Below are 27,397 nucleotides of genomic sequence, written 5' to 3'. Positions count from 1 at the left end.
ACAGTTGCTTGTAATAAATCAGGATTCTTCTGCTTTATTCAGAACAATCTCTTCACAATATGAATTCCCCCACAAAAATATTCCCCATGCTATGGGGGGGAAAAACCCTGTTATGCGCAACACTCTTTTTTTTATTGTGTTATGTTAGTCACCATAAAATACATCATTTGTTTTTGATGCAGTGTTCCGAGTACACCCAACACTCTTAATCAAAGTTCTGCAAGTGGACACCATCAGAGTGCCACAAAGCTGCCACAGAGTGGGAATGTTCTGGGTTAGAAGACAAGAGAACACTATTTTATTTCAGGTTTCTCTAAGCTGACTGAGGTATGTTGATAGGACTCAGGGATTTATGAAGCCCTGAGTTTATGTTTTAATGATATATCCATTTCTCTATGAAATTAACCTACAGATTTCAACAGATTTTCAAAGGTTCTATGATCTCAAAAGGCTTGCAAACATTTCACTAACTTTTAGGCAAAATATTTCATATCTCTCAACCCCAGCTTCCTACTTTTGTGGATTTAGATTAAAGGACTTGAAGTTCTAAGTTTAATTTTCTATTGCTATAAGGACAAAACTGATGATGTGTATCTCAGACAGGAGATTCATTGCACTGGGTATCTTGAAGTAGTTTTCCCAAGATTCAAGTTTTGATTACTTAGTTTCTTCTTCACAGCAGTCTTCACTTCCTGATTTCTAAATGTATAGATAAGTGGATTCAGAAAGGGGGTGAAGATGGTATAGAAAACAGACAGAACTTTGTCTACCAGGAAGTTGGTAAAAGGCCACACATAGATAAAGATGCAAGGCCCAAAGAACATAAACACAACTATAAAATGTGCAGTGCAGGTAGAAAGAGCCTTAGATGTCCCTGTAGAGGAGTGGTGGTCCTTGATTGTGACAAGAACAATGATATAGGAAGTGAGCAAAAGCAGAAAACTTACAAGAGCAATCACACCACTGGTAGAGATCATGAAGATTCCAAGAACATATATATCTATACAGGCTAGCTGGATGACCAAAGGAAGGTCACAGAAGAAACTGTCTACAACATTGGGACCACAGAAGGGTAAATAGAGGGTGAAAGCTAACTGACTCATTGTATGCAGGAAGCCTACTGTCCAAGAGGTTACCACAAGCCCAGCACACACTTTTTGGCTCATTATTGTTGAATAATGTAGAGGTTTGCATATGGCAATGTACCTGTCAAAAGACATGGAGATCAGCAGCACAATCTCAGTCCCGGTGAAAAGGTGCAAAAAGAAGATCTGAGAAATGCAGCCCTCAAAGGAGATGGTCTTACGCTCAGCAAAGAAGTCCATGATCATCTTTGGAGTAGCAAAGGAGGACAGGCACATGTCAATGAAAGAGAGATTGCTAAGGAGGAAATACATGGGAGAGTGAAGGTGTGGGGTAGACAGAACTGTGAGCAAAATCAGGCTGTTGCCCAACATAGTTATCAAATAGAAAACAGAAAATATTACAAAGAAAAAAGTCTGGAGCTCAGGAGAATCAGTAAGTCCAAGTAACACAAATTCAGACACTCTAGAATGGTTGAACTGCTCCATCGATCTGCAGACTGCTCTGTAATGACAAAAATAAGACAAAATGACATAGGCAGAAATTTTGACACTTTTACATATGGAGTTATGATATCAATTAATAATTCATCAGAATACTAATTACCTAAAAGCCAACTAACAACTATCTCAGTAAAGATTTGTCCTTTTGGAACAAACAACAATTACTGTTAGCACTTCAAATGGACAACTTCTTGGTTTGGCCAACATCAGTATCCAACATTTTGGGTTATACTTTTCATATACCCATACAATAATATTCCCATTCTGAATACTGAGTAATGAGTTACATAATCCATGTTTACAAAGTAAGATTACACTAAGTTACTGCACTCTACCTAATAAGTCAGGTATAAAAAAGTTTAAATGAGGGTTGAAATCTCCAAACTTTCTGTTAAACAATAATAATAAAATATAATTATGTAAAATCTATTATTATTGCATGCTGGATGTAACTAATAGTTTAACATAATTTCAGAAGACCTATTAAGTATCCTAAGAAGGTAATAAATGATTCTTTTAGTGGTCTCCAGTTTTCTCAGCTTCAGAAAAATCCAGTTCCATTCTCACCTCACTTGCAAATTTGCAAACTGTTTTTCACTATTGATAAGTATTATTTTTAATATATAATTTTGCTTTCTTAATTTTATGGGTCATGTTCTTTATTTTTGTAAATTGCTTTTTTAAAAAATTTTTTATTTCTTTTCAGCGTAAAGTATTCATTGTTTTTGCACCACACCCAGTGCTCCATGCAATCCGTGCCCTCTCCAATACCCACCACCTGATTCCCCCAACCTCCCACCCCCCACCCCTTCAAAACCCTCAGGTTGTTTTTCAGAGTCCATATTCTCTCATGATTCACCTCCCCTTCCAATTTCCCTCAACTCCCTTCCCCCTCCACCTCCCCTTGTCCTCCATGCTATTTGATATGCTCCACAAATAAGTGAAGCCATATGATAATTGACTCTCTCTGATTGACTTATTTCACTCAGCATAATCTCTTCCATATAATTTCTTAATTCCATAAAACTATTGATAACTGAAAGGTATACCTACAACATGAATTATTCTCGACTTGAAACATTTAAAAAAGAGAGAATATCCCTCCTTTACATCTCATGCTATTCCAACAAAGGTATTTTTTGACTAGAAAAAAAAATAGACTCTAGAACTGAGCCAGAAAATATACAAGATGAATATTAGAACTCTTGTAATATCAGAATATAAGAATATAAGATGCTCAAAACAAAAATCAAAAACCCACTTAAGTGATACTATTTCCAAGTGACACAGGAGTCACTGGGGGAAGAAAAAGATACTTTTAAGGGCTCAGTCTCATTTTTCAAAATTGAAAAAGATTTTTATTTGCAATACATTTTAAGTGCTACAAATACCTTCTATGATATTTTTCATATAAGTAACCACCTGTTTTCCCGTTAGAGAAAAATTTGGCTTCATCCTCATTTATTTGCACATAACTCAAATTGTTCTGTCAATATTGATAAATATTTGTAAAATTTGTCAGAGAACAATATTCCAGAAATCTGACAACTGAACTGTGGCAAAATAGTTAAAAGGGTTAAGGTGTTCTTAATGTTAATGTTAAGGTGTTCTTAATGACCTTGATTGTACATGAGTAGCCTCTGTAAGATTTGACATCTTACCTGAGAGAATTAAATTAGATAGCCTGTATAAGGTCCTCATATCTCCTGGACAACATTCAAGAACTCTCTAGGTTTCAAAATCCAAATTTCAGAATACTGCTTGGAAGTAATCAGCTTGTTTTATTTCATTAATAATCATAATAATTGCAGTAAAAATATTCAAATCTAGTTTTAATTCAGGGATTAGGAAAAGATATGTGCTTATAAAATCATTTCATCTTTTTGAAGTTAAATTTCTTCTTTCCAAATGAAAATTATTAGTATCTTGATATATTAAAAATCTCAGCCTCACTCATTTAAATATTTGTTCTATTTTCCTAACTTAATAATGTTATTAGTAAGGAGAATGTAAGCTATTATAGCTAATTATATACACACACACACACACACACACACACATATGTATACACATACACACAAACACACACACACACACGCACACACTATGAATATATTGTGTATTCATTATAAGTGAATAAAGAGTTACCAGGTTTTTTCTCCTTTTATCTTCAGAAGGGCATCTCTAAAACCTATTTAATGAAATAATCCATCTTTATGTCTTCGGGTTATATATTTTTTCTTTATTACACTTACATTATATTTGCTTTATAGAATTATTAAATGAATTGTTCTAGCTACCTGACGAACATAAACCATGACTGCTTCTCAAAATCCTTAATATTATTTCCAGCTTTTATCCTACCAGCTATACATCAGGAATCAAAATACTACATCCTTCAAGATTCAGAAGCCTACTGAAATCACCATAGCCCTTATAGATATATGTTTTTCCCAGTCCTGGTATAAAAGCCCCTAGAAAGTGGCAACATTTAGGAGCTGAGGGACTGGATACTCCTGTCTGCTTGCAGTGGGAGTTATTAAAATGTTGAGCTGACTTTTCCCAAAGTTGCAAGAATTGTGGAGTATGTCTTTGCTATTTAAAGTGAGGAAACACACTCATGCTCATGATGAAGCCGTGTTCATCACAACTGGGACTGGCCTAGGAGAAGGACTCCTTTGACCAGTCTGAAGGAGCATTTAGGAGCAAAAAATTGCTCCTTTGAATGTGGAAATACTCTCACCTTTATGCCCCAGTGTTCATTGTCTAAAAGTTGGAAAATTACTCTTGTAGGCTAAGGCACTTTGTCAGTGAAAGAAATTTTGCTTACTGGAAGAATCATATAGCAAAATAATCATGTATTGAGTTTTTGACAGGGCACTAAAAATAGGTACAAGCTGGTAGGTACCAGCAGGTAAAATCTGGGAAAGGAGAAGTTGGGAAGCCCAAAGTGCAAAAGAAGTGAAGATAGGTACTTGCAAGTGCCCTAGAGGAATGGTGTATTAATTAAATTATACAAATAAATGTAAAGCATTTAGCACAATATCTGACACAGAGAAAGTGGTGAATATAGAATAACTAGCAGAGGTGATTCTAATTAACTATTTTTTGAAATGTCCGTGACACATAATTCAGAAAGATTCCAAATGTAGACTCTCAACCCGAAAACCTAACTGAGGGTCTTGCCATATTTTCTTGAAGACCAGTCATTCATCTGTGGATTGCTCTCCAAACACAACTTTCTCCTCAAATTTCTCAGTAATTTGAACTCTTCACAGCTACAATACCTATCCTACATTCCCCATAAGACTAGCAGTAGAGCCCAAGAAAATCTTCTTTAGCTGACCACATTTCTTATAGGCTTTGAAATAATAAAACAAATAACTTTGTTTTGAAGATTTTTAAAATTTCTCTTCTATAAAAAGAAAGGGAATAAAAGAAAAAAAAAGGCCAACCAACCCAAAAGCAGTTGCAAAAATTCGGTAAATTTTAAGTATTTGCCCACTTTAAAACAAAAGGTAAGTGTATACAGACTACTAGAGTTATTCTGGAAAGGCGAGAGAATTAACAAAAAAAGTAGCAGAAATAAAAGATAATTCAGAAACAGAGTTATGAAGGAGTGTGAGAACATTATGCAGATGTTCTGTATCTTGGTTGTAGTGGAAGTTACACAAATCTATAAATATGTATTAAAATCCACAGCACTGCAATACCAAAAGAAACCAAAATCAGTTTTGCTTTAAGATAATTTATAAAGTAGAAGTTTAGAAAGAAAAACCAGAAAATTTTGCTTACAAAAGAAGCAAATAAAACCATGAGCTTTCTTATAAACCAACATTAACCTACTAAAATATATAGTAAAAAAAAAAAAAGCTTTTCCAGATAATCAACAGAATACATAAATAAGAGTAATCTTAATCTGAAATGTGTTGGATATATGTGACAAGCTGTAATACTCTACAAAAGGAAAAAAAAATGAAATACATGCTGTGTTATTGGAAGGAAAAATACAATATTGCTCAACAAGAAAATTGTTTTATTGATGTATAAATAACACACAGCATTCTACTGGTTTCAGATGTACAACATAAAGTTTGAACAATTCTATACATACTCAGTGCTCACAATGGTAAGTGTAGTCACCATCAGCCAAACAACATAGTACAACATTATTAACTAGATTCCCTGTTCTGTAATTTTATCTCTGACTTTATTTTGTACTGAAAGTACAAAATATCTATTATCTATTTCACCTATTCCCCTACTCACCTTCCCTCTAGAAACCACCAGTTTGTTCTCTGTATATGAGTCTGTTTTGTCCCTTTTTTCTGTTTATTTCTTAAATTCCACAATGAGTGCAGTCATATGGTATTTGCCTTTCTCTGACTGACTTATGTCATTTATCATTATACTCTCTAGCTGTATCCATGCCATTGCTATTGGCAAGATTTCATTCTTTTTATACTGAATAATATTCCATCATATATATGTATGTAAAACATACCAATTACACACACACACACACACACACACACACACACACAGCTTTTTAATTGATTTATCTATCTGTGGATACTTAGGTAACTTCCAATCTTAGTTATTATAAATAATGCTGCAAGAAACATAGGGGTGAATATTTTTGAAAATTAGTACTTTTGTTTTCATTAATAAATATCCAATAATGAAATTACTGGATTATATGGTGTTTCTGTTTTTCATTTTTTGAGGAAACTCCATACTGATTTCCACAGTGACTGTACCTTTTCATTCCCACCAACAATGCATGAGGGTTCCCCTTTCTCCATATCTTCACCAATACTTGTTTTTATTTTTGATATTAGCCATTCTGACAAGTGTGGGCTGAAACCTCATTGAGGTCTTGATTTGCATTTCCATGATGTTTAGAGATGTTGAACAGCTTTTCGTATGTCTGTTGGCCACCTGTATATCTTTGGAAAAAATGTCTAATCAGGTTCTCTGCCCATTACTTTATCAGAGTGTTTGTTTTTTGATATTAAGTTCTGTAAGTTCTTTTCATATTTTGGATGTTAACCCCTTATCAGATACATCATTTGAAAATATCTTCTCCTTTCAGCTTTATTTTGTTCATGGTTTCCTTCACTGTGCAAAAACTTTTCATTTTGATATAGTCTCAGTGGTTTATTTTTGCTTTTGTTTCACTTGCCTGAGAAGACATATTTAGAAAATGGTTTCTGTGGCAGATAAAAAAGAAATTACTACTTGTGATTTCTTCTAGAAGTTTCATAGTTTCAAGTTTCATATGTAGGTCTTTAATCCATTTTGAGTTTATTTTGCATGTGGTGTAAAAAAAGTGGTTCAGTTTCATTCTTTTGCATATAACTGTTCAGTTTTCCCAGGACCATTTGTTGAAGAGACTCTCTTTTCCCCATTGGATATTCTTGCTTCCTTTGCCATAAATTGACCATATAAGTGTGGGTTTATTTCAGTGCTATTTTCTTCCATTGATCTTTGTGTCTGTTTTTGTGAGTACTATTACTGAGATTTGGATAGAAAAGGAAAAAAGCCTTGGTTCTTTTCGCTGCCACGGCAAAGAAACAAAAGTAAAATGAAACAAAAGTAAAGCAGAGCAATTCTATTAAATACTTCAAGAGGAGTAGCGAATCAAGAGAGACAAAGGTCCTGGAAACTCTGGGTGTGAGTTTATATCAATTGTTTTCTTTTGGGTGAGTCCTAGTCTCACAGCATTTGAGTGAGAGGAATGGATTATGTAGCAATTAGCTATCTGTCCTTTCCCAAGATGTATTTAAATGCCTGCGCAGGGTAAGAAAGCACATTATTTCTTTCTAGAGACATAGGTCCAATAAGGACAAGAGGCTGCTTTCTACCCAAGCGTAATCAAACCAACAAATTTAACTTTTTTTCCACTGAGATATTGTAACTGCAAACCTACTGCTACATGGGTGGAATGGGGTGTTCTATGGGCAGTCCTCTGTTGAGGCTCTCAGTCAGGATATCTATAGTACATCATTTATTGCTCATGCCTAGCTTCCTACCTAACAAATACTGTACTATTTTGATTACTACCACTCTGTAGCATATAATGAAGTCTGGGATTGTAACACCTATAGTTTTGTTATTTTTTCTTAAGACCGTTTTGTCTATTCCAGGTTCTTTGTGGATCCATACAAATTTTGGTATTCCTTGTTCTAGTTCTATGAAAAATGATGTTGGTATTGTGATAGAGATTGCAAAGCAATCTTGCTTTGGGAGAGTATGGATATTTTAACAATATTAATTCTTCCAATCTATGACCATGGAATATCTTTCCATTTAATTGTTTTCAATTTCCATAGTTTGTCTATTATGGAAGTTACTGCTATAAACATTCAGGTGCATGGGCCCCTTTGAATCACTACATTAGTATCTTTAGGGTAAACACAGTAGTGCAATTGCTGGGTAATAGGGCAGTTCTATTTTCAACATTTTGAGGAACCTCCATGTTGTTTTCCAAAGTGGTTGCACCAGCTTGCATTCCCACCAAGAGTGGAGGAGGGTTCCCCTTTCTCCGCATCCTCGCCAGCATCTGTCATTTCCTGACTTGTTAATTTTAGCCATTCTGACTGGCGTGAGGTGATATCTCATTGTGGTTTTGATTTGTATTTCCCTGATGGCGAGTGATATGGAGCACTTTTTCATGTGTCTGTTGGCCACCTGGATGTCTTCTTTGCAGAAATGTCTGTTCATGTCCTCTGCCCATTTCTTGATTGAATTATTTGTTCTTTGGGTGTTGAGTTTGCTAAGTTCTTTATAGATTTTGGACACTAGCCCTTTATCTGATATGTCGTTTGCAAATATCTTCTCCCATTCTGTCAGTAGTCTTTTGGTTTTGTTAACTGTTTCCTTTGCTGTGCAAAAGCTTTTGATCTTGATGAAATCCCAATAGTTCATTTTTGCCCTTGCTTCCCTTGCCTTTGGCGAAGTTCCTAGGAAGATGTTGCTGCGGCTGAGGTCGAAGAGGTTGCTGCCTGTGTTCTCCTCAAGGATTTTGATGGATTCCTTTCTCACATTGAAGTCCTTCATCCATTTTGAGTCTATTTTCGTGTGTGGTGTAAGGAAATGGTCCAATTTAATTTTTCTGCATGTGGCTATCCAATTTTCCCAACACCCTTTATTGAAGTGGCTGTCTTTTTTTCCATTGGACATTCTCTCCTGCTTTGTCGAGATTAGTTGACCATAGAGTTGAGGGTCTATTTCTGGGTTTTCTGTTCTGTTCCACTGATCTATGCGTCTGTTTTTGTGCCAGTACCATGCTGTCTTGATGATGACAGCTTTGTAATAGAGTTTGAAGTCCGGAATTGTGATGCCACCAACTTTGGCTTTCTTTTTCAATATCCCTTTGGCTATTTGAGGTCTTTTCTGGTTCCATATAAATTTTAGAATTATTTGTTCCATTTCTTTGAAGAAGATGGGTGGTACTTTGATAGGAATTGCATTAAATGTGTAGATTGCTTTAGGTAGCATAGACATTTTCACAATATTTATTCTTCCAATCCAGGAGCATGAAACATTTTTCCATTTCTTTGTGTCTTCCTCAATTTCTTTCATGAGTACTTTATAGTTTTCTGAGTATAGATTCTGTGCCTCTTTGGTTCGGTTTATTCCTAGGTATCTTATGGTTTTGGGTGCAATTGTAAATGGGATTGACTCCTTAATTTCTCTTTCTTCTGTCTTGCTGTTGGTGTAGAGAAATGCAACTGATTTCTGTGCATTAATTTTATATCCTGACACTTTACTGAATTCCTGTACAAGTTCTAGCAGTTTTGGAGTGGAGTCTTTTGGGTTTTCCAGATATAGTATCATATCATCTGCGAAGAGTGATAGTTTGACTTCTTCTTGGCCCATTTGGATGCCTTTAATTTCCTTTTGTTGTCTGATTACTGAGGCTAGGACCTCTAGTACTATGTTGAATAGCAGTGGTGATAATGGACATCCCTGCCGTGTTCCTGACCTTAGCGGAAAAGCTTTCAGTTTTTCTCCATTGAGAATGATATTTGTGGTGGGTTTTTCATAAATGGCTTTGATAATATTGAGGTATGTGCCCTCTATCCTTACACTTTGAAGAGTTTTGATCAGGAAGGGATGCTGTACTTTGTCAAATGTTCTTTCAGCATCTATTGAGAGTATCATATGGTTCTAGTTATTTCTTTTATTGATGTGTTGTATCACATTGATTGATTTGCGGATGTTGAACCAACCTTGCAGCCCTGGAATAAATCCCACTTGTTTGTGGTGTATAATCCTTTCAATGTACTGTTGAATCCTATTGGCTAGTATTTTGGTGAGAATTTTTGCATCTGTGTTCATCAAGGATATTGGTCTATAGCTTTCTTTTTTGATGGGATCCTTGTTTGGTTTGGGGATCAAGGTGATGCTGGCCGCATAACATGAGTTTGGAAGTTTTCCTTCCATTTCTATTTTTTGGAACAGTTTCCAGAGAATAGGAATTAGTTCTTTAAAAGTTTGGTAGAAGTCCCCCGGCAAGCCATCTGGCCCTGGGCTTTTGTTTGTTTGGAGATTTTTAATGACTTTTTCAATCTCCTTATAGGTTATGGATCTGTTCAGGCTTTCTATTTCTTCCTGGTTAAATTATGGTAGTTTATATGTTTCTAGGAATGCATCCATTTCTTCCAGATTGTCATATTTGTTGGAGTAGAGTTGCTCAGAGTATGTTCTTATAATTGTTTGTATTACTTTGGTGTTAGTTGTGATCTCTCCTCTTTCATTCATGATTTTATTTATTTGGGTCCTTTCTCTTTTCTTTTTGATAAGTCTGGCCAGGGGTTTATCAATCTTATTAATTCTTTCAAAGAACCAGCTCCTACTTTCGTTGATTTGTTCTATTGCTTTTTTTTTGGGGGGGGGGGTTCTATTTCATTGATTTCTGCTCTGATCCTTATGATTTCTCTTCTCCTGCTGGGTTCAGGGTTTCTTTCTTGTTCTTTCTCCAGCTACTTTAGGTGTAGGGTTAGGTTGTGTACCTGAGACCTTTCTTGTTTCTTGAGAAAGGCTTGTACCGCTATATATTTTCCTCTCAGGACTGCCTTTGTTGTGTCCCACAGATTTTGAACCGTTGTGTTTTCATTATCATTTGTTTCCATAATTTTTTTCAATTCTTCTTTAATTTCCTGGTTGACTTTTTTTTGGGGGGGGGTTCATTCTTTAGGAATGAACGATGCTGTTTAGTCTCCATGTATTTAGGAATAGAAGGATGCTCTTTAGTCTCCATGTATTTGGGTTCTTTCCAAACTTCCTCTTGTGGTTGAGTTCTAGCTTCAGAGCATTGTGGTCTGAAAATATCAGGGCATGATCCCAATCTTTTGATACCGGTTGAGTCCTGATTTAGGACCGAGGATGTGATCTATTCTGGAGAATGTTCCATGTGCACTAGAGAAGAATGTGTATTATGTTGCTTTGGGATGAAATGTTCTGAATATATCTGTGATGTCCATCTGGTCCAGTGTGTCATTTAAGGCCTTTATTTCCTTGCTGATCTTTTGCTTGGATGATCTGTCCATTTCAGTGAGGGGAGTGTTAAAGTCCCCTACAATTATTGTATTATTGTTGATGTGTTTCTTTGATTTTGTTATTAATTGGTTTATATAGTTGGCTGCTCCCACGTTGGGGGCATAGACATTTAAAATTGTTAGATCTTCTTGTTGGACAGACCCTTTGAGTATGATATAGTGTCCTTCCTCATCTCTTATTATAGTCTTTGGCTTAAAATATAACTGATCTGATATGAGGATTGCCACTCCTGCTTTCTTCTGATGTCCATTAGCATGGTAAATTCTTTTCCACCCCCTCTCTTTAAATATGGAGGTGTCTTCGGGCTTAAAATGAGTTTCTTGGAGGCAACATATAGATGGGTTTTGTTTTTTTATCCATTCTGATACCCTGTGTCTTTTGACAGGGGCATTTAGCCCATTAACATTCAGGGTAACTACTGAGTGATATGGGAATTTAGTGCAATTGTATTGCCTGTAAGGTGACTGTTACTGTATATGGTCTCTGTTCCTTTTGTTCTACCACTTGTAGGCTCTCTCTTTGCTTAGAGGACCCCTTTCAAGATTTCCTGTAGAGCTGGTTTGGTGTTTGCAAATTCTTTCAGTTTTTGTTTGTCCTGGAAGCTTTTAATCTCTCCTTCTATTTTCAATGATAGCCTAGCTGGATATAGTATTCTTGGCTGCATGTTTTTCTCGTTTAGTGCTCTGAAAATATCATGCCAGCTCTTTCTGGCCTGCCAGGTCTCTGGGGATAAGTCAGCTGCCAATCTAATATTTTTACCATTGTATGTTACAGACTTCTTTTCCCGGGCTGCTTTCAGGATTTTCTCTTTGTCACTGAGACTTGTAAATTTTACTATTAGGTGACGGGGTGTGGGCCTATTCCTATTGATTTTGAGGGGCGTTCTCTGAACCTCCTGAAATTTGATGCTCGTTCCCTTTGACATATTGGGGAAATTCTCCCCAATAATTCTCTGCAGTATACCTTCTGCTCCCCTCTCTCTTTCTTCTTCTTCTGGAATCCCAATTATTCTAATGTTGTTTCGTCTTATGGTGTCACTTATCTCTCGAATTCTCCCCTCGTGGTCCAGTAGCTGTTTGTCCCTCTTTTGCTCAGCTTTTTTATTCTCTGTCATTTGGTCTTCTATATCGCTAATTCTTTCTTCTGCCTCATTGATCCTAGCAGTGAGAGACTCCATTTTATATTTCAACTCATTAATAGCTTTTTTGATTTCAACTTGGTTAGATTTTAGTTCTTTTATTTCTCCAGAAAGGGCTTTTATATCTCCCAAGAGGGTTTCTCTAATATCTTCCATGCCTATTTCGAGCCCAGCTAGAACCCTGAGAATCATCATTCTGAACTCTAGATCTGACATATTACCAATGTCTGTACTGATTAGGTCCCTAGCCTTCGGTACTGCCTCTTGTTCTTTTTTTTGTGTTGAATTTTTCCGTCTTGTCATTTTGTCCAGATAAGAGTATATAAAGGAGCAAGTAAAATACTAAAAGGGTGGCAACAACCCCAGGAAAATATTCTTTAACCAAATCAGAAGAGATCCTAAGTCATGAGTGGGGAGAAAGGATATAAAAAGAGGTTGAGAAAGAAAGAAAGAAAAAACAAAACAAAACTAAACTAAATCAAAACAACAACAACAAAAGAAAAGAATTTAAAAAAAAACAAATAAAAGTATAAAAAAGAAAAATATATATATATATTAGATAAACTAGTTAAAAAACGTTAAAAAATAAAAGCATAAAAGTTAAAATTTTAGCAGAAGAAGAGAAAAATAATGAAAAAGAAAAAAAAATTTAATTAACTGCAAGACTAAAGAATCATAGGGAGAAATCCATCAGTTCTGTGCTTTGCTTTCTCCTCCTCTGGAATTCTGCTGCTCTCCTTGGTAGGTGAACTTGGTCTTGGCTGGATTTCTTGTTGATCTTTTGGGGGAGGGGCCTGTTGTCGTGATTCTCAAGTGTCTTAGTCCCAGGCGTAATTCACCGCCCTTACCAGGGGCCAGGCTGAGTAATCCGCTCAGGTTTGCTTTCAGGAGCTTTTGTTCCCTGAGCGCTTTCCCTAGAGTTCTGGAGGACGGGAATACAAATGGCGGCCTCCTGGTCTCTGGCCTGGAGGAGCCGAGAGCCCGGGGCCCCACTCCTCAGTGCACCCGCAGAGAACAGCGCCCAGTAACTCCCGTGTGACTGACCTCAGGCCAAGCCTGCGACCCGTTCAAGGTAACCCCAAGCTCTGAGCTCACTGTCAGCTCTGTCTCTGTAGCCGGCTTCCTCTTTCTAATACCTGTAAGCTCTGTGACACTCAGACACCCCTGATCCTTCTGTGACCCTGTGGGACCTGAGGCCACACTGACCCCACGTGGGCTTCACCCCGGTTTAGCCTCTGGAGCGATGTCCCTCAGTGGAACAGACTTTTAAAAGTCCTGATTTTGTGCTTTGTTGCTCCGCCGCTGCCGGGAGACGGCCCCTCCCCCCGGGGTCTATCTTCCTGTCACTTTGGATTCACTTCTCCGCCAGTCCTACCTTTCAGAAAGTGGTTGTTTTTCTGTTTCTAGAATTGCTGTTCTTCTTCTCTTCGACCTGTCGATGGATTTGTAGGTGTTTGCAATCTTTAGATAAGCTATCTAGCTGATCTCCTGCTAGCTGAAGTAGTCTCAGCCTGCTACTTCTCAGCCATCTTGACTCCTCCCCCTAGAGATTGCATTTAATGTATAGATTGTTCTAGGTAGCATAGACATTTTCACAGTATTTGTTCTTCCAATCCACGAACATGTAACGTTTTTCCAATTCTTTGTGTCTTCCTTAAAGTCTTTCATGAGTATTCTATAGTTTTCTGAGTAGAGATTCTTTGTCTCTTTGGTTAGGTTTATTCCTAAGTATCTTATGGTTTGGGTGCAATTGTAAATGGGATCAACTCCTTAAATTCTCTTTCTTCTGTTTTATTGTTGATGTATAAAAATGCAACTGATTTCTGTGCATTGATTATATACCCTGACACTTTACTGAATTCCTGTATGAGTTCAGCAGTTTTGGAGTGGAAACTTTTGGGTTTTCCACCCAAAGTATCATATCATCTGCAGAGAGTGAGAGTTTGATTTCTTATTTGTCGATTTGGTTGCCTTTTATTTCTTTTTGTTGTCTGATTGCTGAGGCTAGGAATTCTAGTACTATGTTGAATAGCAGTGGTTATAATTGACATTCCTTCCATGTTCGTGATCTTAGGGGAAAATCTCTCAGATTTTTCCCTTTGAGAATGATATTTGCTGTGGGCTTTTCATAGATGCCTTTTATGATATTGAGGTATGTACCCTCTATCCCTGCACTGTGAAGTTTCATCAAGAAAGGATGCTGTATTTTGTCAAATTCTCGTTATGCATCTATCAAGAGTATCATATGGTTCTTGTTCTTTCTTTTATTAATATATTGTATCACATTGATTGATTTGCAGATGCTGAACCAAACTTGAAGCCCAAGAATAAATCTCTCTTGGTTGTGGGGAATAATCCTTTTAATGTGCTTTTGGATCCTATCAGCTAGTATCTTGGTGAGAATTTGGCACCCATGTTCATCTAGGATATTGGTCTGCAGTTCTCCTTTTTGATGGGGTCTTTGTCGGTTTTGGGATCAAAGTAACACTGGCCTCATAAAATGATATTAGAAGTTTTCCTTCCATTTCTATTTTTGGAAGAGTTTCAGGAAAGCAGGTATTAATTCTTAAAATATTTGGTATAATTGCCCTGGGAAGCCATCTGGCCCTGGGTTCTTGTTTGTTGGGAGATTTTTGATGACTGCTTCAATCTCATTACTTGTTATGGGTCTCTTCAGGTTTTCTATTTCTTCCTGGATTCGTTTTGGCAGTTTATATGTCTCTAGGAATGCATCCATTTCTTCCAGATTGTCTAATTTGCTGGCATATGTTTGCTTATAATACGTTCTTTAAATTGTTTATATTTCTTTGGTGTTGCTTGTGATTCCTCATCTTTCATTCATGTTTTTATTATTGGGCCCTTTCCTCTTTTCTTTTTGATAAGTCTGGCGAGGGGTTTATCAGTCTTGGTAATTCTTTCAAAGAACCAGCTCCTACTTTTGTTGATCTGTTCTACTGTTCTTTTGGTTTCCATTTCACTGATTTCTGCTTTGATCTTTATTATTTCTCTTCTACTGCTGGGTTTAGGCTATATTTGCTATTGTTTCTGAAGTTCCTTTAGGTATAGGTTTGGTTGTATATTTGAGACCTTTCTTTTTTCTTAAGAAAGGCTTGTATTGCTATATGCTTTCCTCTTAAGACTAACTTGGCTGCGGGGGAGGAGTCAAGATGGCGGAGAAGTAGCAGGCAGAGACTACTTCAGCTAGCTGGAGATCAGCTAGATAGCTTATTTAAAGATTGCAAACACCTGAAAATCCATCGGCAGATCGAAGAGAAGAAGAACAGCAATTCTGGAAACAGAAAAACAACCACTTTCTGAAAGGTAGGACTGGCTGAGAAGTGAATCCAAAGCGACAGGAAGATAGACCCAGGGGGAGGGGCCGGCTCCCGGCAAGCGGTGGAGCAAGGGCGCACAAAATCAGGACTTTTAAAAGTCTGTTCCACTGAGGGACATCGCTCCAGAGGCTAAGCCGGGGCGAAGCCCACGCGGGGTCAGCATGGCCTCAGGTCCCACAGGGTCACAGAAGGATCGGGGTGTCTGAGTGTCGCAGAGCTTGCGGGTATTGGAACGGGAAAGCCGGCTACAGAGACAGAACCGACAGTAAGCTCACAGCTCGGTGTTACCTTGAACCGATCGCAGGATCGGTGAGCTCGGAGCGCAGCCGGAGGTCAGGCAGACGGGAGTAACTGGGCGCTGTTCTCTGAGGGCCTACTGAGGAGTCGGGCCCTGGGATCTCGGCTCCTCCGGACCGGAGACCAGGAGGCCGACATTTGTATTCCCCATCCTCCGGAACTCTACGGAAAGCGCTCAGGGAACAAAAGCTTCTGAAAGCAAACCCGAGCGGATTACTCACCCCGGCCCCTGATAAGGGCGGTGCAATTCCGCCTGGGACAAAGACACTTGAGAATCAATACAGCAGGCCCCTCCACCAGAAGATCAACAAAAAATCGAGCCGAGACCAAGTTTACCTACCAAGGAGTGCGGTTTCAATACCAAGGAGAGCAGCAGAATTCCAGAGGAGGAGAAAGCAAAGCACGGAACTCATGGCTTTTTCCTGTGATTTTTTTTAGTCTTGCAGTTAATTTAAATTTTTTTCTTTTTCATTTTTTGTTTCTTTTTCTCGCCTTCTGGTTAAATTTTTTTTTAAACTTTTACCTTTTTCTTTTTTAACGTTTTTTAACTAGTTTATCTAATATATATATTTTTTCTTTTTTATATTTTTCTTATTTGTATTCTTTTTTTTTAAATTCTTTCTTTTCTTTTTTTTTCTTTTATCTTTTTATTTTCTTTTTATTTCTTTCTTCCTTTTGAACCTCTTTTTAACCCCTTTCTCTCCCGTCACGATTTGGGATCTCTTCTAATTTAGTTAAAGCATATTTTCCTGGGGTTGTTGCCACCCTTTTAGTATTTTACTTGCTCCTTTATATACTCTTATCTGGACAAAATGACAAGACGGAAAAATTCAACACAAAAAAAAGAACAAGAGGCAGTACCGAAGGCTAGGGACCTAATCAGTACAGACATTGGTAATATGTCAGATCTAGAGTTCAGAATGATGATTCTCAGGGTTCTAGCTGGGCTCGAAATAGGCATGGAAGATATTAGAGAAACCCTCTTGGGAGATATAAAAGCCCTTTCTGGAGAAATAAAAGAACTAAAATCTAACCAAGTTGAAATCAAAAAAGCTATTAATGAGTTGAAATATAAAATGGAGTCTCTCACTGCTAGGATCAATGAGGCAGAAGAAAGAATTAGCGATATAGAAGACCAAATGACAGAGAATAAAGAAGCTGAGCAAAAGAGGGACAAACAGCTACTGGACCACGAGGGGAGAATTCGAGAGATAAGTGACACCATAAGACGAAACAACATTAGAATAATTGGGATTCCAGAAGAAGAAGAAAGAGAGAGGGGAGCAGAAGGTATACTGCAGAGAATTATTGGGGAGAATTTCCCCAATATGTCAAAGGGAACGAGCATCAAATTTCAGGAGGTTCAGAGAACGCCCCTCAAAATCAATAGGAATAGGCCCACACCCCGTCACCTAATAGTAAAATTTACAAGTCTCAGTGACAAAGAGAAAATCCTGAAAGCAGCCCGGGAAAAGAAGTCTGTAACATACAATGGTAAAAATATTAGATTGGCAGCTGACTTATCCACAGAGACCCAGCAGGCCAGAAAGAGCTGGCATGATATTTTCAGAGCACTAAACGAGAAAAACATGCAGCCAAGAATACTATATCTAGCTAAGCTATCATTGAAAATAGAAGGAGAGATTAAAAGCTTCCAGGACAAACAAAAACTGAAAGAATTTGCAAACACCAAACCAGCTCTACAGGAAATATTGAAAGGGGTCCTCTAGGCAAAGAGAGAGCCTACAAGTGGTAGATCAGAAAGGAACAGAAACAATATAGAGTAACAGTCACCTTACAGGCAATACAATGGCACTAAATTCATATCTCTCAATAATTACCCTGAATGTTAATGGGCTAAATGCCCCTGTCAAAGACACAGGGTATCAGAATGGATAAAAAAACAAAACCCATCTATATGTTGCCTCCAAGAAACTCATTTTAAGCCCGAAGACACCTCCATATTTAAAGAGAGGGGGTGGAAAAGAATTTACCATGCTAATGGACATCAGAAGAAAGCAGGAGTGGCAATCCTTATATCAGATCAATTAGATTTTAAGCCAAAGACTATAATAAGAGATGAGGAAGGACACTATATCATACTCAAAGGGTCTGTCCAACAAGAAGATCTAACAATTTTAAATGTCTATGCCCCTAACGTGGGAGCAGCCAACTATATAAACCAATTAATAACAAAATCAAAGAAACACATCAACAATAATACAATAATAGTAGGGGACTTTAACACTCCCCTCACTGAAATGGACAGATCATCCAAGCAAAAGATCAGCAAGGAAATAAAGGCCTTAAATGACACACTGGACCAGATGGACATCACAGATATATTCAGAACATTTCATCCCAAAGCAACAGAATACACATTCTTCTCTAGTGCACATGGAACATTCTCCAGAATAGATCACATCCTCAGTCCTAAATCAGGACTCAACCGGTATCAAAAGATTGGGATCATTCCCTGCATATTTTCAGACCACAATGCTCTAAAGCTAGAACTCAACCACAAAAGGACGTTTGGAAAGAACCCAAATACATGGAGACTAAACAGCATCCTTCTAAAGAATGAATGGGTCAACCGGGAAATTAAAGAAGAATTGAAAAAAATCATGGAAACAAATGATAATGAAAATACAACGGTTCAAAATCTGTGGGACACAAGAGGAAAATATGTAGCGGTATAAGCCTTTCTCAAGAAACAAGAAAGGTCTCAGGTACACAACCTTACCCTACACCTAAAGGAGCTGGAGAAAGAACAAGAAAAAAACCTTAACCCAGCAGGAGAAGAGAAATCATAAAGATCAGAGCAGAAATCAATGAAATAGAAACCAAAAAAATAATAGAAAAAATCAACGAAACTAGGAACTGGTTCTTTGAAAGAATTAATAAGATTGATAAACCCCTGGCCAGAGTTATCAAAAAGAAAAGAGAAAGGTCCCAAATAAATAAAATCATGAATGAAAGAGGAGAGATCACAACTAACACCAAAGAAATAAAAACTATTAAAAGAACATACTATGAGCAACTCTACGCCAATAAATTTGACAATCTGGAAGATATGGATGCATTCCTAGAAACATATAAACTACCACAACTGAACCAGGAAGAAATAGAAAGCCGGAACAGACCCATAACCAGTATGGAGATTGAAACAGTCATTAAACGTCTCCAACCAAACAAAAGCCCAGGGCCAGATGGCTTCCCGGGGGAATTCTACCAAACATTTAAAGAAGAATTAATCCCTATTCTCCTGAAACTGTTCCAAAAAATAGAAATGGAAGGAAAACTTCCAAACTCATTTTATGAGGCCAGCATCACCTTGATCCCAAAACCAGACAGGGATCCCATCAAAAAAGAGAGCTATAGACCAATATCCTTGATGAACACAGATGCGAAAATACTCAACAGAATACTAGCCAATAGGATTCAACAGTACATTAAAAGGATTATTCACCACGACCACGTGGGATTTATTCCAGGGCTGCAAGGTTGGTTCAACATCCGCAAATCAGTCAATGTGATACAACACATCAATAAAAGAAAGAACAAGAACCATATGATACTCTCAATAGATGCTGAGAAAGCATTTGACAAAGTACAGCATCCCTTCCTGATCAAAACTCTTCAAAGGGTAGGGATAGAGGGCACATACCTCAATATCATCAAAGCCATCTATGAAAAACCCACCGCAAATATCATTCTCAATGGAGAAAAACTGAAAGCTTTTCCGCTAAGGTCAGGAACACGGCAGGGATGTCCATTATCACCACTGCTATTCAACATAGTACTAGAGGTCCTAGCCTCAGCAATCAGACAACAAAAGGAAATTAAAGGCATCCAAATCGGCAAAGAAGAAGTCAAATTATCACTCTTCGCAGATGATATGATACTATATGTGGAAAACCCAAAAGACTCCACTCCAAAACTGCTAGAACTTATACAGGAATTCAGTAAAGTGTCAGGATATAAAATCAATGCACAGAAATCAGTTGCATTTCTCTACACCAACAGCAAGACAGAAGAAAGAGAAATTAAGGAGTCAATCCCATTTACAATTGCACCCAAAACCATAAGATACCTAGGAATAAACCTAACCAAAGAGGCACAGAATCTATACTCAGAAAACTATAAAGTACTCATGAAAGAAATTGAGGAAGACACAAAGAAATGGAAAAATGTTCCATGCTCCTGGATTGGAAGAATAAATATTGTGAAAATGTCTATGCTACCTAAGGCAATCTACACATTTAATGCAATTCCTATCAAAGTACCATCCATCTTTTTCAAAGAAATGGAACAAATAATTCTAAAATTTATATGGAACCAGAAAAGACCTCGAATATCCAAAAGGATATTGAAAAAGAAAGCCAACGTTGGTGGCATCACAATTCCGGACTTCAAGCTCTATTACAAAGCTGTCATCATCAAGACAGCATGGTACTGGCACAAAAACAGACACATAGATCAATGGAACAAAATAGAGAGCCCATAAATAGACCCTCAACTCTACAGTCAACTAATCTTCGACAAAGCAGGAAAGAATGTCCAATGGAAAAAGGACAGCCTCTTCAATAAATGGTGCTGGGAAAATTGGACAGCCACATGCAGAAAAATGAAATTGGACCATTTCCTTACACCACACACAAAAATAGACTCAAAATGGATGAAGGACCTCAAAGTGCGAAAGGAATCCATCAAAATCCTTGAGGAGAACACAGGCAGCAACCTCTTCGACCTCAACCGCAGCAACATCTTCCTAGGAACAACGCCAAATGCAAGGGAAGCAAGGGCAAAAATGAGCTATTGGGATTTCATCAAGATCAAAAGCTTTTGCACAGCAAAGGAAACAGTTAAGAAAATCAAAAGACAACTGACAGAATGGGAGAAGATATTTGCAAATGACATATCAGATAAAGGACTAGTGTCCAGAATCTATAAAGAACTTAGCAAACTCAACACCCAAAGAACAAATAATTCAATCAAGAAATGGGCAGAGGACATGAACAGACATTTCTGCAAAGAAGACATCCAGATGGCCAACAGACACGTGAAAAAGTGCTCCATATCACTCGGCATCAGGGAAATACAAATCAAAACCACAATGAGATATCACCTCACACCAGTCAGAATGGCTAAAATCAACAAGTCAGGAAATGACAGATGCTGGCGAGGATGCGGAGAAAGGGGAACCCTCCTCCACTGTTGGTGGGAATGCAAGTTGGTGCAGCCACTCTGGAAAACAGCATGGAGGTTCCTCAAAATGTTGAAAATAGAACTGCCCTATGACCCAGCAATTGCACTATTGGGCATTTACCCTAAAGATACAAACGTAGTGATCCAAAGGGGCACGTGCACCCGAATGTTTATAGCAGCAATGTCCACAATAGCCAAACTATGGATATAACCTAGATGTCCATCAACAGATGAATGGATCAAGAAGATGTGGTATATATATACACAATGTAATACTATGCAGCCATCAAAAGAAATGAAATCTTGCCATTTGCAACAACATGGATGGAACTAGAGTGTATCATGCTTAGCGAAATACGTCAAGCAGAGAAAGACAACTATCATATGATCTCCCTGATATGAGGAAGTGGTGATGCATCATGAGGGCTTAAGTGGGTAGGAGAAGAATCAATGAAACAAGATGGGATTGGGAGGGAGACAAACCATAAGTGACTCTTAATCTCACAAAACAAACTGAGGGTTGCTGGGAGGAGGGGGTTTGGGAGAAGGGGGTGGGATTATGGACATTGGGGAGGGTATGTGCTTTGGTGAGTGCTGTGAAGTGTGTAAACCTGGTGATTCACAGACCTGTACCCCTGGGGATAGAAATATATGTTTATAAAAAATAAAAAATTAAAAAAAAAAGACTAACTTGGCTGCATCCCAAAGATTTTAAACAGTTGTGTTTTCATTACCATTTGTTTTCATGTATTTTTTCAATTCTTCTTTAATTTCCTGGTTGACCCATTCCTTCTTTAATAGGGTGTTCTTTAGCTTCAATGTATTTGAGTTCTTTCCAACTTCCCTCTTGTGGTTGAGTTGTAGTTTCAAAGCATTATGGTCTCAAAATATGCAGGGATGATCACAATCTTTTGGTACCAGTTGAGACCTGATTTGTGACCCACGATGTGATCTCTTCTGGAGAATGTTCCATGTGATGTGCATTAGAGAAGAATGTGTATTCTGTTGTTTGGGGATGGAATGTTCTGAACATAACTTTGATGTCCATCTGGTGTGGTGTATCATTTAAAGGCTTTATTTCCTTGTTGATCTTTTGCTTATATGATCTGTCCATTTAAGTGAGGGGGTGTTAAAGTCCCCTACTATTATTATATCATGGTTGATGTGTTTCTTTGATTTTGTTATGAATTGGTTTATATAATTGGCTGCTCCCATTTTGGGGGTATCAATATTTAAAATTTTTAGACCTTCCTTTTGACAGACCCTTTAAGTATGATATAATATCCTATACCCTTTAAGTATGACTTTTATCACTATAGTGATATAGTGTCCTATACCCTTTAAGTATGACTATATTATAATCTTTGGCTTAAAATCTAATTTATCTGATAAAAGGATTGCCACCCCAGCCTCTTTTTGATGTTCATTAGCATGGTAAATGGTTTTCCACCCCTCACTTTAAATCTGGAGGTGTCTTTGAGTCTAAAAAAACTCTCTTGCAGACAGCATATCAATGGGTCTTTTTTTTTTATCCATTATGATACCCTCTGTCTTTTTATTGGGGCATTTAGACCACTTACTTTTGGGGTAATGATTGAAAGATATGAATTTATTGCCATTGTGTTGCCTGTAAGGTGACAATTACTGTTATTGTCACTGTTCCTTTCTGGTCTGTTTCTTTTAGGCTTTCTTTCCTTAGAGGACCCCTTTCAATATTTCTTGTAGGGCTGGTTTGGTGTTTGAGAATTCTTTTAGTTTTTGTTTGTTCTGAAAGCTTTTTATTTCTCCTTCTATTTTCAATGACAGCCTAGGTGGATATAGTATTCTTGGCTGCATATTTTTCTCATTTAGTGCTCTGAATATATCATGCCAGTTTGTTCGGACCTGCCAGGTCTCTGTGGATAGGTCTGATGCCAATATAATATTTCTGCCATTGTAGGTTGCTTTCAGGATTCTCTCTTTGTCTCTGAGATGTGTACGTTTTGCTATTAGTTAATGGCATGTGGACCTATTTTTATTGATTTTGAGGGGTGTTCTCTGTGTCTCCTGAACTTTAATACCTGTTTCCTTCCCCAAATTAGTGAAGTTCTCTGCTATAATTTGCTTCAATATATCTTCTGTCCCTCTCTCTTTCTTCTTCTTCGGCAATCCCAATTATTCTAATATTGTTCCATCTTATGGTATCATTTTTCTCTCAAATTCTCTCCTCATGATCCAGGAGTTGTTTATTTTTCTTTTTCTCAGCTTCTTTATTCTCCATAATTTGGTCTTTTATATCACTAATTCTTTCTAATGCCTTATTTATTCTAGCAGTAAGAGCTTCCATTTTTTAATGCACCTCATTAATATCTTTTTTTTATTTCAACTTAGTTAGATTTTAGTTCTTTTATTTATCCAGAAAGGGATTCTCTAGTATATCCTGTGCTTTTTTCAAGCCCAAATAGCATTTTTATAGTCATAATTCTGAACGCTAGGTCTGACATCTTACTAATGTCCATATTGATTATCCCTACCAGTCAGTAATGCCTCTCATTCTTTTTTTTTTTTTTTTGAGGTGAGTTTTTTCTGCCTTCTCATTTTGTCCAGAGAAAAATAGAGGAATGAGAGAACAAAATGCTAAAAGTGTCACAATGACCCCCCCCCAAAAATATACATGAACCAAATCAGAAGAGACCTGAAACTGGGAGGAGAAGAAAGGACAAAAAAGATATGATTAGACTGGTGAATAGAACAGAGGCACACACTTGATTTTGGGTGTATTTTGGTCTGTTAGAAGAAACTGCCTCCCAAAATTTTAAAGAAAAGAAAAAAAAAAAATATATATATATATACAAAAAAATGCATATAGTGTATATATCATTTGAGATATCAGACATTTGAGAAAGTATTGCTATATACTTTCCTCTTAGGACTACCTTTGTGCCATATATATATATATATATATATATATATATATGACTATATATATGACTATATATATATATATGACTGTAAATATGAAAATAAAAAAAGATTTTTCAAAACGTATTGATAAGATGTAGGTTAAAATAGAAAAAAGAAAAATTTAAAAAAATAATAATAGAAAAAAATAACAAAAATTTTTAAAATTTAACTTTGAAAGATAAAAAAAATATGGGGGAAAAAGCCATGAATTCCGTGTGTTGTATTCCCCTATCACTGGTGTTTTGCAGTTCTCATCGATTAGTAAACTTGGTCTTAGCTGGATGTTCTTGCTGATCTTCAGGGGGAGGGGCCTTTGCAGTAATTCTTAATTGTCTGTGCCTGAGATAGAATTGCACCACTCTTACCAGGGGCCAGGCTAAGTAATCTTCTCAGTCTTGCTCTTGGTAGCTTTTGTTCCCTGAAAACTTTCCAAACAGCTTTGGAGGATGAGGATGCAAATGGCAGCCTCCTAATCTCTGGCCCCAGTGGAGCTGAGAACTTGCCCCACACCCTTCAGTGAGCCCTCAGAGAAAAGCAGTCAATCACATCTGTCTCCCTGGTCTCTGGCTGCACTCCTAGCTGACCCAGCCTGTGACTGAGCATTTTGGTCTCTGACACACAGCCCCATTTAGAGTCTCCAAACCCAGAGGATCCCTGAAGAACACTCCTGCACTGCTCCTCCTGGTGGAGAAAGAAGGGGATCTCCCCAGATCTGCCACTTTTGGGGTTCCTGCTCAAAGAATAATGGCCCAACTATGCCATGGATCATGGTTTATGGCAGCCCTGAGCTGAGAGCCCATTCCTTGACTCTGTCTTTGTAGCTGGATGCCTCACTCTGATACCTGGGAGCTCTGCAATATTCAGGCACTCTTGGTATTTCTATGAACCGAGGGTCCTGAGACCACACTGTCCCAGCGAGGGTTCCATCCCCACTTAGCCACTGGAGCGACATTCCTCTGCAGAGCAGACTTGAAAGTTCTGATTTTGTGTTCTACTGCTCTGTCACTTGTCAGTAACCAGCTGAGAGAGGCTCCCTCCCCTGAACTCAGTCTGTCTTCCTGTCTATCAACTTGGATTCACTTCTTGCACATCCTACCTTTCAGAAAGTGGTCGCTTTTCTGTTCCTAGAATTGGTGCTATTCTCTTCAATCTCTTGTTGAGTTTGTAGGTGTTCAGAATGGTTTGATGGCTATCTAGCTGAATTCCTGGGACCAGACAAGTTTTAGGTCTCCTACTCCTCCACCATCTTGCAAACCCCTGTGCAGAAACATTTTATCTTAATGAAGTTCAAAAAGTTCATTTTCACTTTTGTTTCCTTTGGCTTTGGAGACATGTTTGAAAGAAGTTGCTGTGGCTAATGCTGAAGAGGTTACTGCCTATGTTCTCTAGGATTTTGATGGATTCTTGTCTCACATTGAGGTCATTCATCCATTTAGAGTTTATCTTTGTGTATGGTGTAAGCAAATGGTCTGGTTTCATTCTTCTGTATATATCTGGCCAGTTTTTCCAGCGCCATTTATTTTTTTAATAAGTTTTTTTTATAAACATATAATGTATAATTAGCCCCAGGGGTCCAGGTCTGTGAATCGCCAGGTTTCCACACTGCACAGCACTCACCATAGCACATACCCTCCCCAAAGTCCATAACCCCACCACACTCTCCCTACACCCCTCCCCCAGGAAACCCTCAGTTTGTTTTGTGAGATTGAGAGTCTCTTATGGTTTGTCTCCCTCTCAATCCCATCTTGTTTCATTTATTCTTTTCCTACCCCCCAAACCTTCCACATTGCATCTCCACTTCCTCATATCAGGGAGATCATATGATAGTTGTCTTTCTCCAGTTGACTTATTTTGCTAAGCATAATACCCTCTAGTTCCATCCACATCATTGAAAATGGCAAGATTTCATTTCTTTTGATGGATGCATAGTATTCCATTGTATGTATGTGTGTGTGTGTGTGTGTGTGTGTGTGTGTGTGTGTGTGTATAAAATCACATCTTCTTTATCCATTCATCTGTTGATGGACAACTAGGTTCTTTCCATAGTTTGGCTATTGTGGACATTCCTAGCATCATTTATTGAAGAGACTGTCTTTTTTCCATTGGATATTTTTTTCCTGCTTCATTGAAGATTATTTGACCATAGAGTTGAGGGTCCACATCTGGACTCTCTATTCTGTTCCACTGACATATGTGTCTGTTTTTGTGCCAGTACCATGCTATCTGGTGATCACAGCTTTGTAATATAGATTGAAATCAGGCAACGTGATGCCCCCAGCTTTGGTTTTCATTTTCAACCTTTCCTAGGTGATTTTGGGTCCTTTCTAGTGCCATACAAATTTTAGGATTGTTTGTTCCAGCACTTTGAAAAATGCCATTGGTATTTTAATTGGGATGGCATTCAAAGTATAGATTGCTTGGGGCAGCATAAACATTTTAACCCTGTTTATTCTTCCAATCCATGAGCATAAAAGGTTTTTCCATCTTTTTGTGTCTTCTTCAATTTCTTTCATGAGTGTTTTGTAGTTCCTAGAGTATAGATCCTTTACCTCTTTGGTTAGGTTTGTTCCAAGGTATCTTGTGTTTTTTGGTGCTATTGTAAATGGAATCAATTCTCTAGTTTCGCTTTCTACAGTTACATTGTTAATGTATAAGAAAGCAACTGATTTCTGTGCATTGAATTTGTATCCTGCCACATTACTGAATTGCTGTGTGAGTTCTAATAATGTGGGGGTGGAGTCTTTTGAGTTTTCCCATAAAGTATCATGTGTCTGTGAAGAGAGAAAGTTTGACTCATTCTTTGCCAATCTGAATACTTTTATTTCTTTTTGTATTCTGTTGTTGCTAGAATGTCCAGTACTATGCTGAACAATAGTGGTAAGAGTGGGCATCCTTGTTGTTTTCCTAATCTTTGGGGAAAGGATATCAGCTTTTTTCCATTGAGAATGATATTCGCTGTAGGTTTTTCATAGGTGGAGTTTATGAAATTGAGGAATGTTCACTCTATTTCTATGCTCTGAAGAGTTTTAAACAGGAAAGGATGCTGTATTTTGTCAAATGCTTTTTGCATCAATTGAGAGGACCATGTGGTTCTTTTTTCTTCTTTTATTAATGTATTCTATCATGTTGATTGATTTGTGAATGTTGAAACACCCTTACATCCCTGGGATAAATCCAACCTGGTCATTATGGATCTTTTTAATGTACTGTTCGATCCTTTTAGCTAGGATCTTGTTGCAAATCTTGGCATCCATATTCATCAGGGATATTGGTATGAAATACTACTTTTTGATGGGGTCTTTGCCTGGTTTGAGGAAAGGTAA

The 27,397-nt window shown here is 37.6% G+C and overlaps 1 protein-coding gene across 1 annotated transcript; it reads right to left on the bottom strand.

Annotated features, from left to right (window-relative positions):
- Nucleotides 1–608: 608 nt before the first annotated feature.
- Nucleotides 609–6,418, bottom strand: LOC116590099 (olfactory receptor 4K2-like). The gene is made up of 2 exons (XM_032341761.1): nucleotides 6,406–6,418; nucleotides 609–1,582 (listed from the first exon to the last, which is right to left on the bottom strand). The coding sequence occupies exon 2, from the start codon at nucleotides 1,569–1,571 to the stop codon at nucleotides 609–611; it is 963 nt and encodes a 320-aa protein (XP_032197652.1). The 5' UTR covers nucleotides 1,572–1,582; nucleotides 6,406–6,418.
- Nucleotides 6,419–27,397: the final 20,979 nt, after the last annotated feature.

This window comes from Mustela erminea, chromosome 5, assembly GCF_009829155.1.
Source record: "Mustela erminea isolate mMusErm1 chromosome 5, mMusErm1.Pri, whole genome shotgun sequence".
NCBI lineage: Eukaryota > Metazoa > Chordata > Mammalia > Carnivora > Mustelidae > Mustela > Mustela erminea.
Note: the sequence above shows the minus strand (reverse complement) of the source record. Positions and strands in the feature narration are given on the sequence as shown.

Bases quoted from the DNA above. Each gene is read 5' to 3' on its own strand.
- LOC116590099 (XM_032341761.1), bottom strand. From the start codon at position 1,571: ATGGAGCAGTTCAACCATTCTAGAGTGTCTGAATTTGTGTTACTTGGA.